The sequence below is a fragment of the Nelumbo lutea genome, chromosome 5 (genome assembly GCF_056320005.1).
Source record: "Nelumbo lutea isolate HS-2025 chromosome 5, American lotus-T2T, whole genome shotgun sequence".
In the NCBI taxonomy this organism is placed as follows: domain Eukaryota; kingdom Viridiplantae; phylum Streptophyta; class Magnoliopsida; order Proteales; family Nelumbonaceae; genus Nelumbo; species Nelumbo lutea.
The window spans coordinates 26,420,003-26,442,933 of NC_142688.1; the positions used below are offsets into that span (position 1 = coordinate 26,420,003).

A 22,931-nucleotide genomic window follows, 5' to 3' on the forward strand; every position below is an offset into this window, starting at 1 on the left:
ATGGTTTAGTTTCTTTTAGCTGCAACTATACTTTACTTTTTTACTTTTCCAAGTAAGGAGTAAAACCAAACCTGAAACAACCACCGACATGTCCCTCTTCAAAGTGCCAAAGAGGAAATTTATAACTCCACTTGAGCTACACAAATAAATCCAAACTAAGGCATTAGTGCCTGTTTTCTTTGGCATGATCATTCACAGCAAGCTGTCTTGATCTTTTCCAATGTGCAGAGAGATTTCTCCTGTGCATAAGGCTGTAGGAAAGTCCAAGATCTATCCAGGCAGTCCAAGATCTTCCACCTATATGTATATAACTTCTGACAGTATTGATATATTATTTGGGTTTTGAGATGATTTAGGTAGAGGTGGGACTCCTAGAATATTATTAGCTGAATGAGAAACCTCTAAATGCCTTGGAGTTGGATAATTCCATTGAGGAGAGAAATTTGACATCTAGAGTTAATATCTCATTCAGATGGATCTAGTGTTTCATGGACATGGACACGTAATCAGAATCTGACTTGTGTCCAGAAATCCGACTCAGATAGAGAGTACACACACTTATTCTAACATTATATACTCTTTAAAGTTCAAATTTGCTACTCGACAAAATTTTTGTAGGAAAAATGGCATTCCTTGTGTACATTAGTTGTTCATTTATGTCAAATAAGAAAGGAAAGAAAACAAAATGTTACATAGAAGTTTCTCTCAAGTATCTATGGAGTGTGAGTAAATGAGATGTGTCCAATATGGACACTTCATCAATTTAGCATAGTCCATGTAAATCCCAATGATTGCTGTCAATGCTAATGTAAAACATCTTTATTGATTAAAAAAATGCACAGACGGATGAATCCTTATATTAACTAACTCATCTAGGAATATATTGGCCAGTGGCAGGGTAGGCAGACCTGAGTTGTGTTAGGGACTTTCTCTCCTTGGGTAAAGATTGGGCTTTCTCTTTTTTATTGTTTGTTGTTTTCCCATTCAGTATAATCTGTTTTTTTTTCCAATTTTTTCACACCTCTTTATAGTGTAGATTGGGTTGCACTTCATAAGGAAAAATGTGAATTGGGACCCTAGTTATTCAGACCCATGGTCATGTATCTTTTCAGTCTCCTTTTAATTAATAAATACATGCATGTAGAAGTTTTGTGATACTGAGAAATACTACAATAAATATCCATGCAGTATCCAGTGTCGGCACTGATGCCATCATGTCAACATTGGTAAGCTAAGCATATAAAGATATCCAGGTATTATGAAACTTCCAAAGAGGTTTGTTTATTTGGAGCAATGCGTGTGGATTATATCCCATAAATGCATCAATCCAAATCATTCAATTCTTTGGGGGACACTTTGCATGGATACAGATAAAATTCATAGAAGTCTCATTTTAGTGCACTAGTAAAGCATTTAAATAAGCTCAACTACTTGTTACCATCTGATGATCCAGAGTAAATAGCACAATTTTGTCATCTGCAGCTCCAGAGATACCACCAGTGCATGGTGAATCAACTGTTAGGCTTAACACTGCACAAGAAACAAATAGACATGATCTCCATCTCAAAGAAAGAACAAAGAGAAGGGATAGAAAAAAACTGGCTGGCAACACTAGACCTAGTAGTGAATGGGCTTCTTTATAAAACTGGTGAGAAACAGAGAAACTACAACATGAATAAGTATGAGACATACTCCACATGTTAAGTTCAACACTGCACAAGGAGCAAATTGACAGGATCTCCATCTTAAAGAACGAACAAAGAGAAGGGAAAAGAAGAAGGTTAAATTTCCGGATCAGAGCTTACAGGCTGTATCTACATGGGTCCCCCGATCATCTAATCTTATTGTAGACTCTCCAGCTTGTGAAGGAATTAATAGACAGGGATTAGCTTGAAGAAGTTATCCATTAGATTGACAGAAGAGGCTATTGGGCTACCTTGGGTTGAATGTGGTCTTGCACTGAACTACATGGAAAATTGTGTCACTCTCTTGTGGACCTACCCTTAGTTTAAGGCAAATAGTCCCTAGTGATTCTTGGGTTGACCCGGGGAGAATGGGCCGCGCTGGCCCATAATATGCTCCTTGTAATATAATGCACAGTGGCATGTTGTGCATAACCTTTGTACTTGTTATCTATTTGCAATAAAAATTTTCAAGTTTACTGATAAAAGAAAAAGGAAAGGAAAAGACTGGCTGACAATTAAACCCAGATTGCAACACGCACAAGTATGAGACAGATTCCACATGTTGGGCTACAAACCTGGCTCTGAATGAAATTTCACAGAAGTTAATGGGATAGCAGGATTTCTCATGTCCCACCAGGCGATGCTTCCATCTTCATAACTGCAACCAGTGAAGCAAGTCAGGCTAATACTACCTCCCCAGTAATAGTTGTATATTGAAGTGAGGGAATAGTGACCCTCTAAAAAGACTATTAAATAATAATAACAGCAACAACATTAACATTATCACAATTTAGTATGATGACTACAATAACGAGATAATAACAACAATAACAATAATAACAATGATAATAAACCACACCTTTTCCTGCCTAAATAAACAATTTGTAAATAGAATGATAAAGGAAATTATGTCAATATTTTCAAGTTTTTCTTTTACTCATGTTTATCAAACCGGACAGTTTGCATGTTTCCTAAAAGCAGGAAAGTTCAAACATTAAGTCTGATTTTATACCACAATAGTTTAAGAACAAAGCTGAAATCAAAGAGATCCAGGTACCAGTCCAACCGATCCAACCATCTGGTCTTTGTCCAGATTCCAAAACATTGGCTGGTCCCAAGCACAAATGCAAGAAAAGTAATGTACCAAGTTGGAAGTCAACCTTGGTGATGCAGATACCACCATGGCTGATATTGCTGCTCTGATAACCACTGATAGGATTACCAAGCAGTGGGTGAAGCCAAAGATGTAGGGAGTGGACCTTCAATATTAACACATATTTTAGCAAGATTAGGGAGACCATAGCATATCTTGCATCCCAGATCCAGTGATCCCCAAGAGAATTAAATATGGTTGACAATGGACTTGCAAGCAATGGCATTCTTGTATGGAAATCTGATCTTTTCTATGGTAGTGCATACATCCTTTCATGTATACCACTTGCCTATAGCTAATATAATTTTATACCATTAAATTTTCTCAGGAGTTGGAAGCCAGCATGAATCCTTTGCCCATCTTTTCATGCAGTACAAGATACACACATCATATGCCAAGCATGATAACTGATAAATATCTTAATAATCTTCCCAAAATGTTTAGGGAATTAGATAATTGTTTTCCAAAGGCTTAGTTTGCAAGGAGTATATGTAGAGTACAAAACCTTATATTTTGTATTATTTTGTATGTATTTGTACTATGCATATTTGTATTTGTACTCTTTCCAAACTGAACCTAAGTTCCAAAGCAAAATTTGATTTTGAAGGGTGTGATCTTAAAACATTGAGGAAGCTGAAAGAAACATCACTGCACATGCCCATTGAGAAAATTTTCAACCTGCTGCTAGAGGTGGGGGTAATAGATTAACATCCACATTTAGTTATACACTTGTGCAGACAATATTTTCATCATACACTAAATAGGATAAAGGTATTAACAAACCCAGCCAAAACATTTAGGAAACTCTGATATTCTGATGGTAGAAAAGCTTGAACAGCCATACACATTCCTGCCACAGAACCATAAGTTACATGTCAAAATCATCCATCAGAATGTTTACTTCGGTAAGGCAAAGAATGATGTACACTACAATATGCAACGAGTCAAAATATGTAAACAATTGACAGATAAGCATTTACAGAGACACAGGTTGCCATTTAGTCTAGATAAACAGGATTTAGATCTTCTTGTTTGCTGAAGTACAGCAGTAGAAGAAGCTTGTGAATGGGCGGCAATGTGTTCTCAGCTGGCCCTAGAAGCTATTATGTGTATTAACAATAAGATATTACAGGAATAGACTAGAATGCCCCTGATTAGTGATGGGACACCTAGACATAATCAAGGTCCAAAATATCAATACGCCCGATACGCCGGTAGGGGCTTATCGGGCCAATCAGTACCTTTTTTTAACTTTTTTTCAAAACCAGTTCAGGGGGGCCGGTTTAAGGCTCATCCACCCCCTGAACCAGTCAGAACCCCGATACGCCCTCTGTAGGGGCATATCAGGGAGCTCCCGAAACGATACGTATCGGCCGATGTCGATACTTTGAACCTTGGACATAATAAAATAAAACAGGTTTAGGCCCAATAACTAAAGGCCCATAACAGACTATAGAACTGAAACATTAAAGATAAATAAGCCCACCAACACTTAACCACTCGATCCAACACCCCCCCCCAAGCTAAAGCATGGATATCAGTCATGTTTAGCTTGCCAAGTAAGCGTAGGAACTTCACTGAAGACAGTCCTTTTGTCAAAACATCAGCAATCTGCATCTCAGAGGGTGTATAAAGAATGCAAAGTTCGCCCGAAACAATTCTTTCTCTTACAAAGTGTCGATCAATCTCAATATGCTTAGTCCTATCATGTTGTACTGGGTTATTTGCAATGTTGATGGCAGCCTTGTTGTCACAATACAGCTTGAGAGGACCATCAACCTTCATCTCGAGCTCACCAAGGAGGGTCCTAAGCCACAATAGTTTTGCAACACCATGTGCCATAGCCTGATATTCAGCTTTTGCACTTGATCTTGCAACCACATTTTGCTTTTTACTTCTCCAAGTAACCAAATTCCCTCCAACAAATGTGCAATATCTGGAAGTAGACTTCCTATCTCCAATTGATCCAGCCCAATCTGCATCAATATATGCCACAATTTCAATTCTATTGTGTTTTTTGAACAAAATTCATTTCCCTTGGCATTTCTTCAAATACCTAAGGATCCTTTCAACTGCATTCATATGAGGAATCTTGGGAGAGTGCATGAACTGGCTAACAACATGCACTGCATAAGCTATATCAGGTCGGGTAAGAGATAGATATATCAATTTTCCCACCAGCTTTTGGTATCTTTCTTTATCAAGGTAGTCCTCTCCAACTGATTCCTAGAGACAATGATTCTTCTCGATTGGTGTATCTACTGGTCTACTCCCCATCATACTTGTCTCCTCTAGATGATCAAGAACATACTTCCTTTGACACCCTCTTGTGACCTTGCAACTTCAATTCTAAGGAAGTATCTCAGATGGCCTAAATCTTTGATCACAAATTCAGATGCCAAGAACTCCTTTAATCTTTTTATCTCTTCCGGATCATTCCCTATAATCACCATATCATCCACACAGACTATGAGTGTTGTAAACCTGCTACCCTATTTTCTTATGAACAAGGTATGATCTACACCACTCTGAGTGTATCCCACTTTCTTCATGGCCCCACAGAGCCTTTCAAACCAAGCTCGAGGAGATTGGTCAAGTCCATAGAATGCTCTCCTTAGCCTACAAAACTTCCCATGAAAACCATAACCAAGTGGAGAATTCATGAATACCTCCTCATGTAGATCATCATTCAGGAAAACATTATTCACATCAAACTAATGTAGCTCCCATGAAAAAATTGTAGCTAATGACAATAGAACTCGGATTGTATTAAGCTTTGCAACTAGAGCAAAAGTCTCCTTGTAGTCAATCCCTTCCTTCTGACTAAACCCTTTTGCCACCAGTCTGGCCTTATATCTTTCAATGGAACCATCCTCCTTGTGCTTCACAATGAACACCCACTTACATCCCACAATGCTCTTCCCTTCTAGTAGATCCACTAATTCCCAAGTCCTGGCCTTCATTAAGGCTTTCATTTCCTCATTCTTGCCTCTATCCATCTTGGGTCAGACTCTGCCTCTGAGTACCTAGCAGAGACATGAACGGAAGAAAGAGCAAACACAAAGGAATAATAACGAGCAGATAAACATGAATAAGAAACGTATTCAGCAATGGGATATCAAGTAGTAGAAGAACGGGTAGGCTTGCGAAGAGCAATGGGAAGATCCAAATCAAAAGTAGGAGTGATAGGATTACCTGGAACCAATGAGACAGATTGATCCAAGTCCAATTGGTTGTTGCCACAAGTTGGAGGATCTTTTTTCTTCTTCTGTAGGCAATTCTCGAATCATTTTGTTGTCTATTAATGTCACCAGTCACATCCTCAACATCAGGAGCAGTAACAGGTTCAATGGAAGTCTCACTAAATTCACCTGAGCAACTAAAACTGGGATGATCAGGAGGAGAAGATGGAAGACCCAAGGCTGAAAGAGGCACAAAGAAGGAAGGAGAGGAAGAATCCTCTTCCATCCTAATAGTCTCCCCCTGAAGAGAATTCCTGGAGGACTGAAAATAGGACTAAGACTCGAAAAACACCACATCCTTGGTGACATATTTTTTCTTGGTAATTGGATCATAGCACTTATAACCTTTTTTGTGTGGGAGAGCATCCTAGGAAGACCCCATTTGTAGCCCTAGGATCCAACTTAGTCTTCTTAGGATCCTTAACATGAACAAAACACACACAGCCAATGACTCTAGGAGAAAGAGGGAAATTTGGGAGGTTAGGACAAATGACAGAGAAAGGAGTTCTCATACCCAACACCCTAGATGGCATTCTATTTATCAGGCACGATGTTGCAAGGACTATTTGAGACCAATAGTGCTTGGGAACCTTGTGCTGAAACAGTAAGGCTTGAGCTATCTCCAATAAATGTCTACTTTTGTGCTCAGCAACCCCATTCTGTTGAGGGGTACTAGCACAAGATGACTGATGTAAAATACATTCATGAACAGATTCAAGGAGCTTTCAAAATACTCAGTAGCATTATCTGAACGAAATTGCTTAATTTTCTTGCCAAACTGAGTTTCAATCATTTTATAAAATGCTATGGCTATCCGTGATACTTCATCACGCCCTTTTAACAAGTAGATCCATGTGCATTATGAATAGTGATCAATAAAGCTGATAAAGTAATGAAAGTTATCTAATAGAAACAAGAAGTGAAGGGCCTCATACATCAGAATGAACTATATCAAAATGAGCTTGAATTTTATTACTAGAAATTGGATAAAGAGTTCTACATTGTTTTGACAACTAACACACTTTACAAACCAAACTCTGACTCGAAACACACTTGAACAACTCAAGAAACAATCCTTGCATTAAAGAAAAAGGTAAATGACCTAGTCAAGCATGCCACAAATGTAACCTAGCTACTGACTCCTCATTATCCCGACCACTAAAAGCAGATGATTGTAAGGCTGAACTGATGGCTACATCAAAATAATAGACCTTAAACTCATGACCGCTCCCAATCGTTCTCTTCGTCAATCTGTCCTAAAAGACACAATGAGTAGGAAATAATGTGATGCTACAATTTAAATTTTTGGTAAGCTTAGAAATAGATAAGAGGTTGGAAGCGAGGTTGGGAACATGCAAAACTGATTTAAGAGAGAGATCCTTGCTTAGGTTAGCCTCCCCTTTTCCAAAGATGGTGGAGACGGAACCATCAACAACTCTCATCTTATCTTGGCTAGACATCAAATGATAAGAAAATAAAGAAGACGTGTGTCATGTGGTCAATAGCACCGGAATCAATAATCCAAGAATTAGGCATTATAGGACCAGTCGCACTATGAGCAGAGACAATACCTGATTTGGCAAGAGAGGTGGATGCAAGGAAATTGTTTCTTATGGCTCGGCTAAGGATTTCTACCTCATCAGCTGTGAAATCAAAGTAGGACCCTGATATGTGGGAATTAGTGGTCTGTCCCATTAGAGGAGGTGTAACTATAGGTGTGTCCTTTGGGCTTTCACCACTGTTACTTATGACAACATTTCCACTTGTTGTTTGACCCTTCTAAGGCTTCTTGTCTTTCGTTAATGTAGTTGGTTTCAGGTGAGGATAAAGAATCCAACAAGTCTCTTTCAAATGTATGTCTCCTCCACAATGAGAGCGCTTGAGATGCCTCTTGTCTAAATGCTTGCCCCCCTTTTGGGTTGAAGAAATCAAGGCTGAATGCTCAGCAGGCTGCACTTGGATGTCTACTTGCATCTCTTTCCTTCTAACATCTTCATTCCTTACAAGATAGTAAACATGATGTAAATCTGGAAGCTCATCCCTTCCCAAAATTTGAGATCTTATGCATTCATACATTGGGTCTAGGCCAGCCAAGAACTTAAAAGCTCTACCTTCTTCAAATTGTTTATCATGACTCTCCTTACCTCTTGTATTTTCCAAGTCAAATACAAGGTGGTGGTTCAATTCTTCCCATAGTCCTAAAGTTGCAAAGTTGCAACAGACATCCCCTTGTCTCAATGCAACAATATCTTGGATTAGCCTATAAATTCTTGCATTGTTCTTCCGTTGTCCGTAGGTTTTAGACACCTTCCCCAAATCTTAGAGGCTATAGGGAAGTGTTGAACAGTCCTTGCTACTATTGAAGTCACTTAAACAAGCAGCCAAGACATAATAGTAGCATTCTCCTTGTGCCAAGTTGAGTAATCAACATCATCCTTTTTAGGCTCCTTTTGTCCATCTATATAACTCAAGGTCCCGAGAAATAATGAAAAGTTTGGATGAAACAGACCATTCTCTGAAGTTGTATTCATCTAACAACACACTGGTGATCTGCAAGCTATGCAGATTTGGGTTTTCTAGGTTTGAAGACCTCCCACCAGTCCTATTGTCCTTAAAGGACACTTCTCCTGATATTCAAGACATATCCTACCTCTGATAGCAGCTGTAATCTAAATGAGAGGGACAAGATTTCAGACTTACCGGAGTTGTTACTAGGCTGTGAGATTAGCTTCTTGTAGTTCCTGAGACCTCTGAACTCAAAACCTCGACAAAAAAAAACTTCTGTAAATGGACTGAAAACACTCTTTGTAACCAATTCTGGGCTGCGAGCAACTTCTATGGCCAAAACCACCACTTCTGGAAGTCAAACCTGGGCTGTAGCCACCCCCTGCAATCTATTCTAACTCCTAGACAGCAACTAGGATTGTCCACTCAGTCCTCCTAGATCTATTCTACACAGATCTCTCTAGTAGCCAAATGGCTACTAACTGCTGCAGAAACACTAGTAGGGCATAAACAGCTAGGAAAACCTCTACTTGGTCCCTACACACAAAGAGAAACCCTAGACACAGACATTTCTGTAGTCTACAATCAGTCCTAGGGCTTCTTCACAATTGTAGAGATAAGAGAAGAGAAAAAAAAATAGAAGAGAGAAGAAGGAAAAAGGAAAGAAACTAGATGTAATCAGTCAGGCCTGTAGTTTCTTGTGATGATTGAGAGAGAGAGAGAGGTACGGATGGAAAGGCCAAAAAACTCAGTACTGGCAGCCACCAGTTTTCTATTTAAATTAATCTTTATAAAAAAGGCAAAATTACAAGTATGCCCCTGGCGGTATATCCTAGAATAAGAACAATAGGAAAAGAAAAAAAGAAAGGACTAGTAAAGTAACTGAAACTGTCCCACTAACATCAATTACAATGAACACTCAAGCCTTACAACACTCCCCCTCAAGTTGGGCTGAAGATGTCTATCATGCCCAACTTGTCACATAGCTCATTGTGCCTCGAACACAGAAGTCCTTTTGTGAGGACATCAGCAAGTTGTTCCTTGGTATTGACATAAGGGATACAAATTTCCCTTTTTTTTCCAATTTCTCTCTTATGAAGTGCTTATCCACCTCAATATGCTTAGTCCTTTCATGTAGGACCGGGTTGCTGGGGATGTTTATTGCAGCCTTGTTGTCACAATAAAGAAACATAGGGTTATGAACAGCAACTCCAAGCTCACCTAGGAGGTTCTTTGCTTCTTGCTCTTCCAAGTCACCAGATTTCCTCCCACAAATGTGCAATACCCACTAGTGGACTTTCTATCATCCACTGCTCCTGCCCAATCAGCATCTGTAAAGGCTTCCACCTTCAGGTGATTGTGCTTACTGAATAGTAGGCTTGTTCCTGGATGTTTCTTCAGGTATCTAAGGAATCTCTCCGCTGCCTCCATGTGTGGCTTCTTAGGAGAATGCATAAACTGGCTCAGATCAAGGGTGTATTTCCTTTGAGAGACAAAGATTCACCAATACAGTCACCTAGCTTGTGGTCCGCATCCATAGGAGTGTCTGCCGGCCTTGCACCTAACTTACCTGTATCCCGTAATAGATCAAGGGTGTATTTCCTTTGAGAGACAAAGATACCCTTTTTTGAACGGGCAACTTCGATACCAAGGAAATACTTTAGGAGTCCTAGATCTTTCACTTCAAATTTGGATGCAAGGAATTGTTTCAATTTCTGTATCTCTGAACTCCAGCTCCCTGTAATGATGATATCGTCTACATACACTATCAATACGGCAACCTGCTCCTGACATCTCTTCACAAAAAGTGTATGATCAAACTGGCACTATTGGAACCCCATCTCTTGAACTGCCATGTGAAACTTACTAAACCAGGCTCTGGGAGACTGTTTTAAGCCGTAGAGAGACTTCCGCAGCTTGCACACCTTGTTTTCACTTCCCTTGGCAGAAAACCCAGGAGGTTGAACCATGTATACCTCTTCTTCCAAGTCACCGTTCAGGAAGGCATTCTTTATGTCCAGTTGATGCAATTCCCAATCAAAATTAGCAGCTAAGGATAGGAGAACCCTAATCGAGTTCATCTTAGCCACCGGGGCAAAAGTCTCATCATAGTCAACTCCATATACCTGTGTGTACCCTTTGGTTACTAGTCTTGCTTTATACCTTTCAACTATTCCATCTGCCTTGTACTTAACTGTGAACTCCCATCTGCACCCCATGGATTCCTTCCCCTCTGGAGGATCCACCAATTCCCAAGTCTGATTTTTGTGGAGGGCATCAATCTCCTCCTTCATGGCACCTATCCACTCAGGGAATTTTAAGGCTTCTGCAACATTCTTGGGAACAGGGACACAGTCAACTGCCGATAGGAAGGCTCGGTACACGGGAGAGATGTGGTCATAGGAAACAAAGTGAGTAATGGGACGTTTGGTAGTGCACGACCTGACTCCCTTTCGTTGAGCAATAGGGATGTCTAGGTCATCCACATTGGGAGAAGGGTTAGGGGTTGGACTTACCTCCTGGGATTCTGATGATGTCAATTGCTCAGTGGTTGGCTGCTCCACATTTCTATCACACTGCTGATCTCTCCGACGAGTACGCTGGAAGACATGGAAGGGAGTGAGGCCCGGAATAGAAGGAACGGACACCTAAACCTGCTTCTCCTCTTCCACACTACGGCTCTCCCCCTGAGGAGGGAGAATGACTCGGATTCAAAGAAAGACACGTCCATAGACACAAAATATTTACGACTGACTGGATCAAAACACCGATACCCCTTTTGAGATGATGGGTACCCCAAGAAGACACAAGGAATGGACCGAGGGTCTAACTTACCTCTGGATGGAGACAAATTGTGGACAAAGGCCCGACAACCAAAGACTCTCATGGGGACGGAAAATAAAGGTGACTGAGGGTACAATAACTGATGAAGAGCCATGTACTTTAACACTCTGGAGGGCATGCAGTTGATGACATACGCAGTTGTAAGTATAGCATCCACCCAAAACCTTTTTGGTACATTCATGCGGAACATCATCCCGCGGGCTATCTCAAGGAAGTGCCTGTTTTTCCTTTCTGCAACCCCATTTTGCTATGGTGTTATGGCACGTTAGCTTCTATGAATAGACCCATGGGAGGCGAAGAACTCATTTAGCTCCCCATGGAAGTATTCATTCGCATTATCGGATTGGAAGATCTGTATTTCAACATGGAACTGTGTAAACACCATCCTCTGGAAGTTTTGCACTATCTTTGGAACCTCGTCTCTGCTACGCATAGGGATTACCCATGTATAGTGAGAGTAATCATCAATCACTGTAATAAAATATCGATATCCACCCTCAGAGGTTACATTTGTAGGCCCCCATACATCAGAATACACAATATGAAAAGGAACACTTGATCTTTTATTGCTGGAATGAAAATTTGTTCTACATTGTTTACTCAATTGACACATGAACTCTAACACTGAACACGACTTAAATAAAAGTGGAAACAAACATTTTATTATTTCAAAAGAAACATGACCTAAACGACTGTGCCACAACAAAATTTGACTCTTATTTGACTGACTACGTGACTCTGAGGATGACACAGAAAGACCAGCTTTGTTGTCGAGAATGTAGAGACCGTCCACCAGGCTTCCTCTACCAATCGTCCTCCCAGAAATTTGGTCCTGAAAAACATATGAATCAGCAAAAAATGTTACACTACAGTTTAAAGAACTTGTAATGCTACTAATTGAAAGCAAATTTATGGGAAGTTGAAGGACATGCAAAACACAATTCAGGTTAAGGCCATGAGGAAGGGACATCGATCCTTGACCGGCAATGGAAGAAAAGGAACCATCTGCAAGTCTCACTCTATCCCTTCCTGACAAAAGGCTATAAGAATGGAATAGGTTAGGCTCACCGGTCATGTGATTTGAGGCCCCTGAGTCAATAATCCAAGGAGAATCTGTGGGAGTGACATGGAATGCAGAAGCCACATTACCTGAAGTGGATGCAGAGGAGGTAGAGGGAGTACCAGTGACTAAGCTATCCAATTGCCGCAATGCCCTACCATAAGATTTCAGATGCTCCCTGAATGAATTCATTATATCCTCCTTGGGGTCAGGTTTATTAGGATAGTCCCGGGTACTACCGACAACCTGAGTGTCTTGGGTTGCCACATGTGCTGCACTCGCTCTTTTCACGTGACCTTTACCCTGTTCTTGATTCTTTGCTGCCCACTTGGGTTTCCCGTGGATGTCCCAACAGGTGTCACATGTATGTCATGACCTTCTACAGTGGGTACAAAAGAGTTTATCTTTATCATCTGCCTTCTTAGGATCACCTTTCTTCCTTATTGGGCTGTTATTCACCGCAGCCAAGGCAACTTGTTGCTCCCCCTCGGCTGTAACCATCACACTCCGCATGCTTTCTTCAGATTGGACGAGGGAGTATACTTCGTGTACTGTAGGCAATTCCTTGCTTCCTAGAATCTGCACCCTTAATGGTTCATATACAGGGTTCAGCCCTAACAAGAAGGCAAACACTCGCTGCTAAGAGATCAGCTTCCTGTAGGCCTTAGCATCATCATCGTGCTTCCACTCTATGGCCTGATAATGGTCCAACTCCTTCCATATGGAGGTAAGAGCCGAATAATATGAGGACAAGCTGCGATTTCCCTGTTTACAAGTGGATGACTCAGCTTGTAGTTGGTAAATCTTGGCATAATGCCTTTGCTTAGAGTAGGTACTTCTGACCTGTTCCCAGATCTCATTGGCGGTGTCTGCCCACATAAAATTCTTCTTCACATCAGGTTCCATAGCTGCAAGGAGCCAAGATATCACCATACTGTTTTCTTGGTCCCACCTATCGTGTTCAGCTGTATCACCCTTAGGTTCTTTCACCCTTCCATTGATGTAATCAGCCTTACCCCTTGCTGTTACATAGAGTTTTACACTCTTATCCCACTCCAGGTAGTTCAGACCATTCAAGGGGGTGATTGGCATGGGAAAGACCATGGTTTCACCTCCCATACCTGCTGTATTGCAGGTTGAGGTGTTCCCCAGTGAGGTCAGTTCCTGACTTGCCATTGGAAATTACAACCAACCAGTCCAAATGACACCTAACAGCACAGCCGCCACAACTGGAATGTGGCAACTCAGGGTTTACTCCTATGGATGGGAGCAACAAGCTATTCAATACTGCTGAGAGCACAAGAATTATTGCTGAGAATGAGAAATCAGTCACTACAACGTCCAAACAGAACAATAAAGAGTCCAGTCATCAGTTCAGCACCACAAATACAGACATTACTGTCAGTCCGAATGTGGTTCTTCCACTCTAACCATCCAATTATTCAAACTAGTAATCATAAAATCAAGGCCTAAGCCCTACGCACCATTGGATAAAGGAGACTGAGAGAAACTGAAACTAAAACACACCTGTTCAACACTAGATCAGAACCTGCTAGGGTTTCATTGCACCATCAACTCCCTCCTTCGATTAGGGTTTCAACAGACCAGCACCATCCCACGGCCAGACACAGCTAGGGTTTTCAGCAACTGTCGTATGAGTCCACTAGGGTTTCAGTAGAAGTACAGCCGCAGGACTGACTAGGGTTTCTACAAGCACAGTGGGTTTCTGCAAACACAGTCGCCAGAGAGAACAGTAGGTTTCTACAACAGTCGCCAGAGAGAATTAAAAAACACGAGCCGCCGCTAGGTTTTTTTTCCTTTTCTCCTTTTCCTTCTGAAACAAAAGTAGTCACGTCCAATCCCCTTCGGAAAGACTGATGCTAGGATCGTAGGTCTTCTCCAGCCCAGAAATTCCGCTCTGATACCATGTAGTTTCTTGTGATGATTGAGAGAGAGAGAGAAAGATAGGTACAGATGATAGAAAGGAAAAGCCAAAAAACTCAGTACTGGCAGCCGCCAGCTTTTTATTTATATTAATCTTTATAAAAAGGCAAAATTACAAGTATGCCCCTGGCGGCATATCCTAGAATAAGAACAATAGGAAAAGAAAAAAAGAAAGGACTAGTAAAGTAACTGAAACTGTCCCACTAACATCAATTACAATGAACACTCAAGCCTTACAACAAGGCCAATTGGTGCTCTGATACCATGTTTGCTGAAGTACAGTAGTAGTAGAAGAAGAAGAAAAAGAAGAGAAGAGGAGAGAAGAGAAGAAGCTTGTGAATGGGTGGCAATGTGTTCTCAGCCAGCCCTAGAAGCTATTATATATATTAACAATAAGACATAACAGGAATGGACTAGAATGCCCCTAATTAGTGATGGGGCACCTAAACATAATAAAATAAAACAGGTTTAAGCCCAATAACTAAAGGCCCATAACAAACTATAGAACTGGAACATAAAAGATAAATAAGCCCACCAACACTAAACCACTCGATCCAACACTTCTAAAATTGTTATTCAATAAAAAGCACAATAAAAAAAAAAAAAAGTCTATTAGTGCCTTCACCCCATATAAGGCTTAGTTTGGGAAGAGTGCAAAAACAAGGTTTAGAAATAACATATACAAGGTTTTGTACTATATATATTTGTATTTATACTTTTCTCAAACTGAGCCTAAAGAACGCATGGTATATATAAATGTTCAAATGGCATCTCATCGTCATGCTTCTTAAATAGAGTGAAGAGGCATGACACAAAGTCCAACCAATACTAATATGGAGATGGCTTCAAAGATGTGGCAAGATTGTCTTACAAGCCAAAAGCTGATATAGGAATCAGAAACAAACCTCTTGACTTTGTTGAACGATTCAGGGAGTCCTCATTACAAATCTGAGGCAAGCATGCTAATCTTTCTGCAGTATTGAGATCCCAAATCTCAACCTTTGCATATTAATGACATAGTAACGTAAGGCAATGATATGGCCAAGTGAAACCAGGAAATAAAATATGAAAAAGCAATATTTCTACCTGAGAAGGTTGTTCCCCTGCTACAGCCACAAATTTTGATCCTTCAGTAGAATCTGATCACTTAAAAAATCAGGTAACCAGTTGGAGGTATAAACAATCTTGAAACATATGTTAAGAATCGAAACAGAAAATAATCAGCTAGAGGGTAACATTGTTAAGTATTTTGCTCCTTCAGGCAGGCAATTCATTTGGGTCAGACACAAATAGAAAAGATAAGAGTGGTGCATTAAAAGATAAAATTATCTATATTGGAAGGTTTGGAATCATGTAAAAAGCACTTCAGTTTAATTTATTAAAAAAAGTAAATTAAGGCTGAAAACATATTACAAGGCCACCAAACAATTAAGACACCAGATACAGGATTAACAACCAAATGTAGCAAATAAAAATTTAACACATTGTGACTCTTTTCTAGAACCACCATGTTCCTTTTTTTTTTTTATAATTGAACCATCGTGTTAATAAAGGTTACCTCATTGATATAAAAATTTAACACATTGTGACTCTTTTCTAGAACCACCATGTTCCTTTTTTTTTTTATAATTGAACCATCGTGTTAATAAAGGTTACCTCATCATTGATAAAAAAAAATAATGCATGGACACTTATTTAAATGGGGATTTCATTACAATCTTCTCTGGACCATAGGAGTTGCAGACCCTATAACAGCAGAATTGAAGGCACTACTTCAAGGGCTGGAGCTGTGCAAGAGGATGAGTTTATGGACACTTATTTAAATGGGGATTTCATTACAATCTTCTCTGGACCATAGGAGTTGCAGACCCTATAACAGCAGAATTGAAGGCACTACTTCAAGGACTAGAGCTGTGCAAGAGGATGAGTTTGGATAGTATTGTGGTTGAAGGAGATTTCTGGACAGTAATAGGTTGGCTTAAAAAGGAGACTCAAGGCACCTGGCAGTTGGCAATATAGGCATACATTGAGAAAGGCTAAACAGCTGGCTAGAGAATAGGATGTTGCCTGGAGCTGGACTGATAGAACAGCAAACATTGTAGCTGACTCACTTGCAAAACAAGGAGTCAACAGGGAAGCTTTGTATTGGGGAGTGATGATGTGATGATAATCTTGTAAATGTATAAAGGGTTAGGTAACTAAGGTTAGCCTAAATCTTGTAAATGATTTCCACATCTCACTTTATGATCAATGAAAATACTTTTAATGTAACCAATCCATTAAAAAACAGCAACAAATGTCAAACTGAGAAATAGGACTCCAGAGGACCAACTTCCACACGCAAAAACCAAGGCAAGAAGTAGGACTAGTACCAGCTGCTAATAAGCAGGAGGAACTATTTCAAATTAGGCACAAGCACATTTAACTGCCAACTGCCAAAAGTAATACAAATGGAAAACAAAATAACCAGTCACAGCGCAATGGAATAAAAGATGTATAGTTGATTCCCTGCCTTGGTTCTTGACCCCCGGGGGGGGGGGGGGGGGGGGGGGGGGGCTTGGGCTTAATACTTCAAGCCCGGCCCACATATATTTAAACTTACACATTTTGTGTATAATGCGTACATACGTATACATGTTATTTTACATTATATTATATATTTTATATAAATATTATAACATGACATGCAAAATTTATATTATATGTAATATTTTAGATTATATCATGTATAAAATAAGTTTATATACATGTTATGTCATTTAATATATAGATATGTAATGTTTTATATATGAGTGACATTGGCCCGACTCAGGCCCGTATAGACATGCACTAGGGCTTATGTTCCAGGCTCGGAACCCCAGGCATAGCCCGGCCCGGTCCATGATCACCCCTAGTTGGTTGGTTAATTTGAGGTGCAAAATAAAAAAAAGGGAAAAAGTCAAAAAATCGAAAACAAAAAACAAAAGAATTGAAAACATTAAAAATAACATTGATTAAAAATGCATACTTAAATTATATACTAAATGTTTAAAAATCCTATCAGCTCAGATTAAAATGCACAAACATACAAAACATATTCAAGCACTCAATAATCCAATCACATGAAACTGCCAATCTCTTTGTTTCTTTCACAATTGCATTACTCTAATTCTGCAAGCTGCTTTTATACTGAGCCCCTTGAAATAAGCCCAAACAAGTCCATGCTAGGGTCTTAAGTTCTTAATCCGTACCTAAAAATTGGTTTTATAATTTAGTTATAGTTCCTTGTCTTTTAAAAAATGTCTTGTATAAGGAAGAATGAAGTAGAAAAGTGTAGAAGATCTGTTTTGATATAAAATCTGTGTAAAAAAGAGAAAAGAAAGAGAAGAGAAGGTTTATGCGGAGAAGAAAAGAAGAGAGAAATTGAAGAGAATGGGAGAAGCCAAAAATTAGGTCTGGCCACCCCTTTCATTATCTTATATACTCACAAATAAAAACTGAATACAAAGACAAGTATGCCCTTAATAAGTCGAATACTTGTAAAATCTAAATAAACACTCTTAACTTAAACATAAACTAATGGAGCCCAATAACTCCCTAATTATGCTATCTAAATAAAAAACAGGTGATATCAACACAAAACTCAACACTCTCCCTCAAGTTGGGAATAGATGTCACACATTCCCAACTTGTGTAGATCATGTTCCAACTTGTTTCTTACAACACCTTTTATAAGAACATCAGCAAGCTGCAAGTCAAATGCAACATATGGTATGCACACTTCTCCGAATGTCACCTTTTCCTTTATAAAGTGTCTATCCACTTCTATATGCTTCGCCCTATCATGCTGAACTAGGTTGTGGACAATGTTAATTGTTGCTTGATTGTCACAGTATAGCATCATAGGTTTTTTGGCCTCAACTCCAATCTCCCCTAACAAGGACCGGACTCAGAGGAGCTCTGAAACACCATGTGTCACGGCTCTGTATTCAGCTTCTACACTTGATCGTGCTACAACTGGTTGTTTCTTACTCTTCCGTGAAACTATATTACCTCCAACAAGAGTGCAAACTCCTTATATAGATCTCCTGTCATCTAGGCACCCTACCCGGTCAGCATTTGTGTAAGCCACTAACTTCAACTGTCCATGGTCAGCAAACAATATGCCTCTACCTAGGTGTCCCTTCCAATAGGAAAAGTATCTTGAAAATGGCCTCCCAATGCTGAACTCGTGGGGCAAGCATGCATTGACTCACCATTCACTGCATAAAAGATGTCTGGTCGTGTCATACATAAGTATAGCAACCGGCCCACCAAACTCTAATACCTTCCAACATCCTTTACTAACTCACTTTCTAAAGCAATTATCTTGTGGTTCTGATCAATAAGTGTATCAGCTACCCTAGCCCTAAGCTTGTCTCCTATAGTAAGTCCAAAACATACTTCCTCTAAGAGATAAAGATCCCATGCTTGGACCTTGCCACCTAAATGCCCATAAAGTATTTAAGCTCCCCAAGATCCTTAATCTCATACTCTTTATGCAGGTTTCTCTTCAAGGTATCAATCTCACTCAATTTGTTTTCTATGATTACAATGATATTAACATACACTATTAAAACCAACACCAATGACTCCCTCCTTTTAACAAAAAGGATATGATCAGATTAAGTTTGAGTATAGCCAAATACAACCAATGCACTTCTAAACTTATCAAACCAAGCTCTAGGTGATTGCTTCAAACCATATAAAGACTTCTTCAACCTACATACCTTTCCTTTTTTTGCATCATTGTAGAAGCTAGCTAGAAGATCCATATACACCTCCTCTTGCAAGTCCCCATTAAAGCATTCTTCACATCAAATTGGAAGAGTGGCCAAGAGTATGTAGCTACTTGTGATAGAAGAATCCGAACTAAGCTCATCTTTGCCACTGGTGCAAAAATTTCCAAGTAATCTATGCCGTAAGTCTGAATGCACCCTTTTGCAACCAATCTCGCCATGTACCTTTCTATACTTCCATCAACATTGGACTTCATTGTATAACCCATCTACATCCAATTATCTCCTTGCCATTAGGTAAATCCACAATCTCCCATGTCTAATTTTTAATCAATACTTCCATTTCCTCCTGCATAGTTGTCTTCCACTCAGGTTTGGAAAGAACCTCACTAACACTCCTGAGTATAGACACAGAGTCAAGGGAGGAAAGGAAGGCCCGGTAGGAAGGAGATAATCCACTATAAGAAAGATAGTATGAGATGCAATGAGCAATACACTTCATCTTCCTTTCTCGAAATGCAATATGGAGATCTAGGTCATCTGCAATGGTGTTAGGAGCAGGGGTAGTAGTACCAAAAGGAACTAAACCATCAGAGGGAACATGAGGCATACCTGGGTCCATGTCAATTGAACCTGGAATCTCCGATCAGCCAATATGGAGTGACACAGGTTCCTCTGTTGTGGAATCAACCTCCATGTGTTTTCATTTTGTAGGCATTGTTGTGTAAAACACTAAGAGGCAAGACGCAATGACAGTGGCAAAGTGGGTGGAGTAGGTGGGTCAGACACTGGAGTGGACAAAGGAGCTAGAACAGGAAGTGGTATAGATTGCTCACTTCCTTCCCCAAAACACTCCCCCTGAGAAGAAACCCCAGAGAAAAAATGTATGGGTTCAAAAAAAGTGACATCCATAGTAACATACTGACTCCCGAAGATTGGACCATAACAATAATACCCCTTCTGATTTATAGCATACCCAAGGAAGACACACTTCTTCGCCTTAGGGTCTAGTTTTAAGTAGTGAGGACCAAGAACCTAGATAAAGCAAGCACATCCAAAAACCCTTAGAGGAATATGGATCATCTCTTCCTCAGGAAAAAGGTTGAATGGAGTGCTATATCCAAGAACACTATAAGGCACCCGATTAATCAAAAAAAAAAAAAACTGCTATAAGAACTGCATGCCCCAAAAACAAGCTAGAGCTGTAGAGCTCAACATCATGCTTCTTGCTACTTCCACAATATGTTTGTTCTTCCTTTCTGCTACACCATTCTGTTATGGAGTGTATGTACAACTACTCTGATAGACTACTCCATGCTCTAATAGGTATGATGCCAGATTTTTTTCAAAGTATTCCCTAGAATTATCTGATATAAATACTTTCACTCGTACCCCAAACTGCGTCAGCACAATCTGATGGAACTGCTAAACCAAAGACTACTTCATCACGGCATCTAATCAAATATATCCAAGAGTGTCAAGAATAATCATCAACAAACAAAAGAAAGTACCAATGTCCACCCATAGAGGAAATATGGTATGGCCCCCACACATCAATATGAACAATATCAAAAACAAAAGAACATCTTTTATTTCTTACTTTAAAGGAATGTCTACAATGCTTTCCAACTTGGCAACCCTCACACTCTAAGTTGGACAAACTGACAAACTAAAACAATTTTGGAAACAAAAAACACAAAGAAGCAAAAGACAATGCCCTAATTGATTATGCTAAAGCATAATCTAACCCACCGACTCTGACTCAATGTTCTCACTGACATGATGACTCTAATCCTTCTTGTCATCCTTCCTCGGTTCATTTCCACCCTTATCCCCACTCGACTTAGGCTTCAGTGTGCTAGCCATAGCTGACTGCTCAAGGCTTGGGTTTCTCATCATCACACTCCTACACTCCTCTCCAGACCATGGTTTTAAAAGGCTATTGAGGTGAGGCCAAAGGCCTAAGCCTCAAGGCAAGGCTAACCAAAAAGGCGTGACCTCTATAGCCTTTCTCTCCATTGCCAAGGCTTAGACCTTGAGTTGTTTGAGGCCTACACCTTTAAGCCTTTAGCCTTGTGATGTACAAGGCCTAAGGCTTAAATAAGGACTTTTTTGGGGAGTATTATTAAGAGGAGTGCTTATGGTAACCCCGGAGCTGCCGGCATTGGAGGAATTCTAAGAGATGAGAATGGCCACACATGCTGGGTTTATAGTGGTCCGATTGGGATAGCTGACTCAACAAAGGCAGAAATGTTAGCAGCTCTAACAGGGATTCACCTAGTCAACAAACTGGGTATCCAAAGCTTCTCAATTGAAGGTGACTCAACCAATACTATAAGATGGTTGGAACAATAGGAAACTGGACCTTGGAGACTTAATCACTTCCTATCAGAGCCAAGGGACCTCCTGGCCCCTTTGAATGTTTCTCTAACCTGGATCCCAAGGGAACTAAATGTAATGGCAGATGGTCTAGCAAAATTAGGAGTTATTCTAGAGTCTTTGTACTGTGATTCCTGCCCTCCTGTGTAATTCTCAGGGGACTCGCCCCTCTCTTGTATTTGTACACACTCTTGTGTACCTCTCATTTCTTCAATAAAATTGTTAACTTTTCTCAAAAGAAAAAATATGATTAAGAGGAGTTAGTATTAACTTAGTTGTTAAAATAATTAAATGATAAAATTTTCAAGGGTAAAGTAATCTACCCAATTTTAGTTTATGCCATTAAGGAGTCCACAACCTCCTTAAGAACTTATTCACTAAAAGACAAAGCAATAACCTTTTTCAATTCAGCATATTCAGCTATTATCAAATCATCTCTAAGTTACCTCATCCAAATAACTTCTTTATGGACCATATAGCTAAAATTAAAAGTCTAAAACAAACCAATAGAACTACAAAGTATTTTTTTATCAACAATGGAGATACAAAGAATAAACCAACCTCCATGCTTTTAAACCACAATGAAAAAAAAAACAACCTAAGGAAAAAAGTATTAGAGAAAATATAAAATGAAAAGAAAATAAAAAGTTTGGCACTATATATGATTATTTTTTTAATTAAAAAAAAATTGTTAGCTTGGTCCCTAAATCATGTCAAATTCAGGTTGGGTCGAGTAATGTAAATCTAGAAAAAATAACTTATCTTTCCTTCATTTATTTCTTTTCTAATAAATATAAATGCATAGCTTTTCTTTTCTTTTTTTCTTGTTTGAGGCTTACACCTCAAAACGCCTTGAGGCTTAGGCTTTGCCTCTTTTACATCCAACTGCCTCGCCTCCACCTTTAGCCTTTTAAAACCTTTCTCCAAACACAAAGGCATATGTCTGAGAGAGAGTTACACTGTCTCAAGAAAGAATATGTTGTCGTGCAATGTCATATTCAAGGTTAAGTCCTACTAGAAACTCAAAAACCCTATTCTTCTCTACCAACTTTTGATAAGTTGATGCATCTTTGCTACTTTCCCAAACCACAGTCTCCAAATGATCTATCTCCTGTCATAAGGTTTTGAGGGCTGAAAAATAAATGGCAACAAACTTATCTCCCTACCTAGTAACAATCACCTGGTTTCTCAACCAGTAGGCTCTAGCAACATTCTCATTCTATGAATAAGTTTCTGCTACTCCATCCCAAATCTCCTTAGTTGTGTTAGCCCATAAAAAGTTCTTATATAAGGTAACATGGAATTACACAGCCAAGTCATCACCATGTAGTTCTCCTATACTCACCGAGAGTAGTTATTCTC

The 22,931-nt window shown here is 39.6% G+C and overlaps 1 protein-coding gene across 5 annotated transcripts in view; it reads right to left on the minus strand.

Moving 5' to 3' along the window:
* EMB2757 (Transducin/WD40 repeat-like superfamily protein) overlaps positions 1 to 22,931 on the minus strand; it is a 29,598-nt gene that overhangs the window by 2,203 nt on the left and 4,464 nt on the right. For all 5 annotated transcript variants that reach the window (XR_016099356.1, XM_088945303.1, XM_088945301.1 and 2 more), the window contains 5 exons: positions 15,520 to 15,572; positions 15,339 to 15,432; positions 3,622 to 3,688; positions 2,261 to 2,343; positions 1,439 to 1,530 (listed from right to left, as the gene is read on the minus strand). Coding sequence is in view for 4 of the 5 variants with exons in the window: in XM_088945303.1 (XP_088801429.1) it covers positions 1,439 to 1,530; positions 2,261 to 2,343; positions 3,622 to 3,688; positions 15,339 to 15,432; positions 15,520 to 15,572 (389 nt within the window). In the remaining variant the exon portion in view is untranslated. The remainder of the gene's footprint in view (positions 1 to 1,438; positions 1,531 to 2,260; positions 2,344 to 3,621; positions 3,689 to 15,338; positions 15,433 to 15,519; positions 15,573 to 22,931) is intronic.